The 9,211-nt window shown below is 36.2% G+C and overlaps 1 protein-coding gene across 2 annotated transcripts in view; it reads left to right on the top strand.

Moving 5' to 3' along the window:
• Positions 1-335: 335 nt before the first annotated feature.
• LOC145674391 (uncharacterized) overlaps positions 336-9,211 on the top strand; it is a 90,772-nt gene continuing 81,896 nt past the window's right edge. The window contains exons 1-2 of one of the 2 annotated variants that reach the window (XM_081744381.1): positions 336-460; positions 4,785-4,972. In XM_081744381.1, coding sequence (XP_081600507.1) covers positions 4,841-4,972 — 132 coding nt within the window. In that variant the 5' untranslated portion in view covers positions 336-460; positions 4,785-4,840. The other variant, XM_081744380.1, reaches the window with a different exon arrangement.

Raw genomic sequence — 9,211 nt, 5'->3', positions numbered from 1 at the left:
CCGCTACGGAATAAGGCCCTAACTAACTAAATGGTGGTTATGTATTTTTTCTAGGATATAGAACAAGGCGGTTATGTAAATGTTCTAGGATATAGGCTATATTATAACATCCTTGATATAGAACGACTGATGAGTCAAAATTTATAGGATAGATTTCTTGTCCTGAGTTTGTGTCCCTAACGAAGTAGTTGTTTCAAAGAGCCTATGTGTTTTGCATGTCGTGAAATACAGTACAAATATTGAACATAACACTTTTTAAAATTAAATTAACTGTAGAGGATAAGTAAATTACGGTATAGCAGTAAATATGCCGCAAATTTAAAGAACTTTAAGTTTGATGGTGACTATGATGGCGGCTTTGATGAATGTGGCCTGCGAGAATTGTCAGATGTTCAACGTTCCGTTTCCAATCTCTCAGGATAGGAAATGGGATGGAGAGATTCAATATGGCGAATTGAAGGTAAGGAAAGTAGGAAGCGATATCATCATTTTTTTTATTATTGATTTACGACAGGATCTAGTAGTTGATGTGAAACAATGTGATTGATTTAATGTGTTTACAAGCATGTGAAATGCAAAGTTATGTAAAATAAAGGTTGCGAAACAAGGGAGACCTTGTACAATTAGTAAGTAAATAGAAACTGTATACGTGAGTATTGTTTATAGAGCATCAAAATAGAATGTTTCGTGATAATTTTCCGTTTCATTATTGTGTATGAGTGTAGAAAACAAGGGAAAAAGAAATATGTAATAGACAAAAATTGGGAGGTAAAACTCATAGATGTGTGGTATAATTAATGCGAGTTTACAGACATTGAAAATCGGAGCTTATGTTTCGTTGATTACGTCTGCTTTTAGACTAATATTAGGATTAGATTTGCCTTTGAAGTTTCCTTACTTCCTTTTACTTTGTGTACACATTTTAAGACGAAGATGATACTTCTATAATATTTCAAGCAATTTTAAGGACACCAGTTTCAAATGTTTATAAGTGAGTATTGATTCAGTAAATTACATCTGTTTATGTTAAATGGATGGTTGAACACAACACATTTGTTTTCCTTTTTAAATGTAATAACAGGAGCAGGTTTATTATAACTTCTACATTTTTTCTTTTTAATTTTGTAGAGTCAAGTTTATTTTTGTTAATTTTATTTCGTAGCTAAACGGCGTTCTGTGGAATTAAAAAAACTGAATTATTAGTTTAATTTTAAATGTTTAGTCTGCTCTATTCTATACTAAACAAAACCTAAAAGAAACAGTCAGTTATTTCAGTTACGTAGTATATTTGGTAAGAAGAGGTTATTCGGCAAGTGTTACTATTACAACATACTAATAAAAATTAGACTATAAATATTTTAATATTACTACTATTTTTACTGATACTTTTTCACCCTGTGGTATAGGTCATTCATTTACGTTTTACTATTTAAATTAAATACTAAACTTTGCTACAGAAAGGAACCAGCCTATATGGGGGACCTGTGTTCCAGAATCTTTTTAATATGTACTACCTTCTATTTACGGATCGAATGTTTTGTTTCAAAAAGTTAAAAGAACTGCTAGACCGATAATAATTTTCGATGAGCCAAACCCTGTTGTATTGTGAGTATATTTTTAAAGTGCACACTTGCTAAGCATGTTAAACTAATTTTGTAAAGATTATTTAAAAAAAAAAAAAAACGAATTGTTAGAAACAGGAATAAGAAAATCGGAGACAAAGCTATATAGTATCCAATGGCGTATTTAGGGGAGGGCTTCCGGGCTTAACCCCCCTTCGAAATCTTATTTACCATAGTAAAATATATGAAGTATCTTGCAGAATTTTCACATTTCAGGCAAATCCTCCCCCCCCCCCCCGAAACTAAATCGTAAATACGCCGCTGATAGTATCTATTGGGATTAGTTACAGTGTTTAACAAGGAATGTATATATTAAAACGATCATATTGGAAGGAAGTACCGGTCTGGTGCCTTGCCCGTGGTGTTGAGGTGGAAGGTTTCAGTAGTTGTTTATTTGGGTTAGAATTAAAGGAAGTTACTTAACACGGATACCACGTACGGAAGTTTATCTAAAAGTGTCCACTGCGTTTAGTAAAGGAAAAGAAATAAAGGTTGCACACGAAGAACTACGAAAATCTTGTTGATTGGCTACATTAACTTGTAATTCTTAGTACAGTTTTCTGTAGGATCTTGAATTGGAGACAGTTTTCGTTTGGTTAGATTAAGGTGGCTCGTGAACGTTTGTTACTCAATTAGCTGAGCTTTTATTTTCCCTGAGGCCAGATTAACGCCTGTTGTCTCCATTTCGAGTGGCAAGTATTACGTATTAAACGTTTTTGTTTAGAAACTTCAATAAAGGTGTCAGAATGGTGTTTTCTCTGTGTTTAGTATTAGGCATAGGTGATTAAAATACTCTGGTAACGGGTGCGAACATTGAGTATCTAATATCTAGTTGAATATGATATTCAGTATAATTAACAGAAAATATTCATCTTTTGAAAAGCGGTCACTTCTTTTTTTCTTGGAAACATTAGTGCTTTTTTGTTTACCTCGTAAGCAAACGATATTTCAAAGTTGAAAATGACTAACGGTAGGATTATTACAAAGCCAAACATGAAGGAGCCCAAATCAAGAAGAAAGGGAGTAATAGTGATAGCAGACACTTGTATGTGTAGTCGGATATTAATAGCTTTAGCTTTTTACTTTTTCGAGCATTGTACGAACAGAGAGAGCGGTGACGTAGTGTTAGAATGCTTGCCTCTAATGTGAGTATTCCCTGGTCTGATGCCAGGCCACATGAGTTTCTGGTGGACAGCGTTGTGTCCATGTGTTTTCTAGGTGTTTCTGTGGTTTGCCTCACACATTCTCATTCCGCCAGTTCTTTCATAATCCTTCTTCATTCATTAGCCGTCTATCGCGAGTCCGTTTCCCGGTGAGAAATTACATGGTTCGGATTCCACGTTAAGCTGTAGGTCCACGTGTCATATAGCGTCGCTGTCAAACGGGACGCTAAACTTAAAGCCAATCGAATCATTAACCATCCAGTTCCGTAAGCTTAAATAACATTATCGTGAAATATTAAACTAATGCTTTACTACCGGGGGTTAATAAGTCTCTATTCACTTTAGTAATTAAACAGTAAACTTTGGGTCGTACTTAGAGAGCTTTTTCTCCAAGAATTCTGAAAACCCTGTCCACTCTTCTAAACCTTCCGCTAACTAGTCTCCGTGACACGTGGTACAGACTTATGATCCCTTCTGACTAAAAACCAACGTTGCCTCGATTCCTTTTCCTTTTTCCTAGTTTTTTTTTTTATTATATAATTTTTGTTGTTAACTGAAAATATGAAGGAAAGCTTTCTCCTTATTTTGCCGAACTACACAAGTGGATCGAAGGTACGGCAACCTGAGAGCAGTGATAGCTTATTTATTTATTTATTTGTACCTCACACTTGCAATTTTCAACATGAATTAGAAGGCTAACTGATTAGAAGCTATTTATTTCTTTACGGAAATTGTAAGTTTTTCGTGGTTCTATATCTTTTGTGAGATAAAGTACTTGTGGAAGTATTGAAAGTATTATTATTCGGTAGCTTTAACCCTTAAAAAGCAGGCTTTTTATATGCAGGAAATTCTTTAAAATTGGAATGATTAACACTTGTTTTAGATGGTTCATGTAACTTGAAACTTAGTTCAAATCTAATATGTCGTTTCCGAGCGGACTGAGAAACACGTAACAGAAACCATTGGGTTCTGCTTGTTTAATATTTTAGTTTAGAAAAAAAACTTGCATTAAGCGTTTTCGCATAAACGCCATCGTTGTAGGTTAAAGCAGACTTTGAAAGTTACATATGTTTATAATGCTATTTGTTTATTTATGAGGCCTCGCAGTTTCATTCTGAACGGTTACAGGTTATCAAACTAGAATTGTGTGTGTTAACAGGCCATCGTTCTTAATGTTCGAAATAACTTGAACGCCCATCAGTTTTAAAGCTTTTGATTTTTACTTCAGAGTGGATTACTGTAAAGGAATGCGTATATATTTTTACTTCACTGAAATCTTTCTCGCAGCCCCATGTATTTAAACATAGCACAAGTGCAAATATAGAACTTTGAGTTATTTATTTTGTAAATATGACTGTGCAAAGTCGGAAGGATGCTAGATTGAAAATTCATCTTTAATTAAATGTCTTGCTTGAGTCGTCTTAATTTAGGCAAAGTATAAAACATCCTTAGTGTTTTCTCTTACGTAGCTTATACCATTGTAAAATGAACTCTTACTTTTGAGTTGCGTATTCTTTCGCTATTTGGACAACTTATATTGCGTATATTCCTCTTCATCTTATGTATATTTCGTTTAGGCTTACAGCTTCTTATGGCAGGGCAGTACGAATTTCCGTCGTCTTATTTTAATTTTTTGTTAAAACGTCTAAACCCCAACACCAAAATTATGGAAGCACTTAAATTGCATCCCCACATTAAATGACAAGCACATTCTCGTAGTAGAGGCTGAACAAAGACGGTTTTGGTATTTACCAGCACCATTACCAGGAAAGTCGTACTTACCTGCCATAAAAAGCTGTATTTCCAGGAGTGCTCGGAAGATTTAGCGGATGTAATATAACATAAATTGGTCTGAAAATAATATTAATAAAAAAAAAAAAAACGTAACTATAAGGTAAAATAGTTTTATTTCTTAATTGGCCAAAGTATGTTGCTTTTCTATGCCTTACTTATTTCCTATCATGTTATTCCTGCTAAATAAAATTGTGTGTTATTTCAGATTTCGTGTGCGTGTGTCTGATATCCGTTGAGAATGCCGTGAGATGAGCGCCGAGGATGGAGTCCCCGCCTTCAGGCTCTACCTGGTCGGAAGCGTTTCCTTTGAGTGATGACAGCGGGTTGCTGTTGACCAGTGGGCAAAGTGGCTCCATCTCCAGTGATAGTGGGCAGTGTGCGCTTCCAATGGAAGTAAGTGTGCCAGCAAGAGGCAGCCTTTTGTTGTGAAGTGAAAAATGTTTAGTGTGGATCTAACAAGAAGATGCTTTTAAATAAGATTAGAAGATTATGTTTTAAACGTACAACAGGAAGAAGTAAATAATAGGGTGATCAGTTTAATTTTTAAGTAGTGAAGCATGGCCGGACTGGAATAGAGAGAGATAAAGCCCATCCGGTTGTATTCACTTTCTGCATGACATATATTTTTAACAACGTAGGGTAAGATCTTTTCATCCGAATGTGCCCTGGACTGTAACACATTCAGGTAGCACAGTCAGTAGGCACAATACTTAAACAGACATAATTTGAACCACTAATCTAAGTAATGCTGTTTACGGAAGCCGATTAACTTTTAACACAATACAGTTTCTTGCTATTTGATATAATAAGAAACCATCCAATATTTATAGAAAAGTACTTATTCGTAAAGCACCCAGAATCATTCAACTGTGAACGTTTCGTCGAAATATTATTGCTTTTGTCGGCTTAGATCCTCTCAGCAAACTAATGTCTGTGGAACTACATCTCGTTGCTTATCTTCCTAATATCATAACTCAATTCAGTAGTCTTTCATACCATTTTTCTTGTATCTTTCATGAATTTGACTTTTCTCCGATGTTTATTGGTATTCAGACGAAGCATAGTTGAAATAAGTGAGACTTCAAAGCAATGTTTCTTTAATTTTTATTACTTAGCTACATAAGTTACCGGTTCATGCTTATTAAGAAATGAGATCTTTGAGTTTTACGTCGCACTTCTATGTTGTGTGGGCGAAAAGAGACCGTGATGATGAGAAATGATTGAAACGGTGGAATGAAGCAAGTAGGAGGAGACGGGAGAACCCCGAGAAAACCCACCCACACGGTGTTTGTCCACCACAAAGTCCAATTGGCGCGAGTTAGGCCAGGGTCCCCACTCATCAGTGGCGAACGCTCTATCACTGAGCCACCGCGGCCCTATGCTTATTAAGGTGTGTGTGTATAGGTATAAGGGGCATGGTCTAGATCAATTCAGGCAAAGAAAAAATCTTACGTTGAGAGTTTCAGATGTTAAAACTGAGGACAAAGTAAGAAACCCACTTTTTTCGTGTAAAAAAAAAATCTTAGCCAGAGATGACGCCTTGGGCGCCATTTCTCACGTACAAATTTAAATAATATTAAAATGCTGTATCTCTGGGTTCAAAATATTTTAAAGATAATAATTTACTGATATAAATGATGTCCTCCCGTTGGAAATATGTGTCCGCGAGTTCTCTTCTTACTTTTTATTTTATAATAAAAATAATTTCTTTTAAAAGAAATGTCAATTCCCAAAATTTTGATTTTGTGACTGCTGATCATTACTTATACATGTCCTGAGAACTTCCACTTTTTGTGTTGACCAGGATCCATGAAAGAAATTGAAAATTTTGCTATACATTAAACCAGTGTCCGTTGCTTAACTCTCACATATTGGTCTCAGAAAACCAAAATCTACTCTTACTTGACATGGCATTTTAAGTCTGTATAAAGATAAGTAATAGACACAGCTTTCAAACATATTAAAGCTTCCAAAATAAACGTGCAATTTCCAGAAGATACTACGGGTTCCGAAGCATGCCACTTTTATGCACGATGCTTAGAACTTATATTATTAACTCAGTGAACTAAAATGAAGTGTTGAACTTCATCACTATCTTCTTTTGATATTGAGTGATGCCTTCCTGTTGAATTAATAAGAACTGTGCACTGGCGGTGATGTTGCTATCTTGCAGGTGGAAATCTGTATTCGATAGCCAGTCCATGTGGTAGCATTAAGTTCATGACAATTTCGTCTAATTCACAGCTGATATCTATAACCTCTGGAAGCCACCAGTCACATTCATATGCACAGGCCACAAACATCCCTTGTCGGTTGGGAATCTGAATATTCTCCCCGTTTCTGAGTTCTTAGTCAGACAAACGAAATAGTAAAATCTTCGGCTTTCTGAATGGCAACTGCTTGGGCTGGAAAGATTATATTTTGTAGCATGGTGCTTCAGCAGATTCCTTACACAATCGCAAGATATCTTCCCATGACCAACAGTACTGTATACTCATTCCATTAGCACGAGTGACTTTGTGAATTCAAACAGTTGCTGATGATTTTTGAAGCGGCTAGGGGCACCGTTAGAAATGATCTTTTCTGCCTGTGATTGCAGCTGTTCAAGAATTTAGCATATTGCCAACAATGCGTGTACTGAGTCATATCACCTGTCATTACTTGTAGTTTTGTTTCGAAAATGTAAGACTCCTGGAAAAATTTAAACTTGCTCACTGGTGCCTTCCATTTCAATTCAGGCAGAGCATGTACCATCACCATCTCAGATATTGTTGAAACTTTTTTTTTTATAACAACTAGACGTTTTAAAGAGGCTTTTTGTCGAAAAAATTTTCCCGCCAAGTAATGGGCCATCAAAGACGGGGAATACAATTTATGAATTGTAGAAAACATGGAAAATGGTCAACTTCGGGGCCTCACCATTAAGCTATGGAGACAGGTAGAGTTATAATTCTTGTTGTGGTATGTACATAGGGATATAAATATACTATATTTTATTATAGTTTGGTTTGCGCATACGTATCTTTTTGTACATAAATTAACAAATGAACGTCAATTTATCTGAAAAGTCGAAGTTCGCGAATTTTTTTTGGAGCAATTCCGGTTCGAATTTTAAAATTCTGTTTTCACGGTTGGTAAGACTTAGTTACCTGCTTTCCGGGGAAGAAAAAATGTGTCGCTTCTGTGTGCAACCGTTTTGTCGCAAAAAATTCGAGAAACTGTCAAATTTTCAAAAATCGCCATTTTCTCGAAAACACCATCTTTTAAAATTCTGAAATTTTGTCAGATGGTTCAACTTTACATGAATAATAAACACACCAAGTACTATTCTCGACCAATGCTTCGTGAATTAACTACAGTCTTTTGAAGTTAGCGAAGTTTCATTAACTTTGATGTCACAGTTAGCAACACTGGAAACAATAAAAGTGCAATGATTTGATGATGTTTGTAGTTCACATTAATTAAATGAAGAATAAAAGGTTTTCCTGACTGCTTTTTATTATTTTGATCAAAAAAGCTCTTTGAAATAGTAAAATGAGCCTCCCCCTTCTTCTCCGTTTTTTTAAAAGCGAAGTACTCTGAGATGGAAATCACGATTACGGAACACAAATTTTAAGTTCACTTACTTAAAATAGTCTTCGGAAACAAAATTTCACTGATTTTCTTTTTCGTATGGACCAATCATTGGCTTGCTTGGTGACTTCTTCGCTAATAGCATGTAACCGTGCAGATGCTCCAAAGGGTGTTAGTACACTCACAACTCGTTCAGAGGTGGATCTAGGGAGGCGATCGCCCTCCAAGAAGAAGAAATTTTCTTATTTTATATATAAATAAAACCCATCCCAGAGTTTGGAGCTCTTAAAAGTATCTCTAAGTAGAAGTATTACACCCCCCCCCCCCCGAAGTCCGTCCTGGATCCTCCCCTGCGTAGCACATTGTCGATAATCACAAAACACTTATTTTCACTTCTCTTATGCTCTTCTGGAAACCTGTACTCTGCTGAAGGTCCATGTGGAAGCATAAACCGCACTTCAATTTTACGTAATTCATGATTTATTCAAAATTCTGCTACGCGTCACTGGTTATCATACGTATATGCAAGGGCACCGATCCTGAAGAGGGCGGGCCCCTCAAAGCTGATGTGGGCCCCTTATTGTATTTATGAATATACAATATTTGGTATACAATTTTGGGGAAAGCATGAAGTTAGTTTATGGTGACCCGTTACTGCCATAAAAACTTCGGCATTTTCCGAAAGCCAAAGGTGACTTCGTTGAATACCAGTTAGCGGTCGCACTCTTTCCCATTCTTGCTTTTTTTTTCTTCTTTCTTTATTTCGGAAGTTGTCGAATTCAGTTCCAGGCAACAAAACGAGAGTAATACCCGGAGTTTGTACTTGCACTATACTCACGAATTCTTCTGCGGTTTTAATACTGTGTACCTGTTTTTGCCTAAGATTATGCCGCGTTTCCACATTCTTTACAACCCCCCCCCCCTTTCCAACCAATACTGTTGCAGAGACCCTAGCATGGCCGGTTTCACTGCAAAACCACTGCTTTATCGGACATGTCTGCATCTCGAACATCTGAAAGCGATTTTTAAAGTGGGATGCACCATCAGAAATCACTGACA

This window comes from Thermobia domestica, chromosome 17 (genome assembly GCF_964235325.1).
Source record: "Thermobia domestica chromosome 17, izTheDome1.hap1.1, whole genome shotgun sequence".
NCBI lineage: Eukaryota > Metazoa > Arthropoda > Insecta > Zygentoma > Lepismatidae > Thermobia > Thermobia domestica.
Note: the sequence above shows the minus strand (reverse complement) of the source record. Positions and strands in the feature narration are given on the sequence as shown.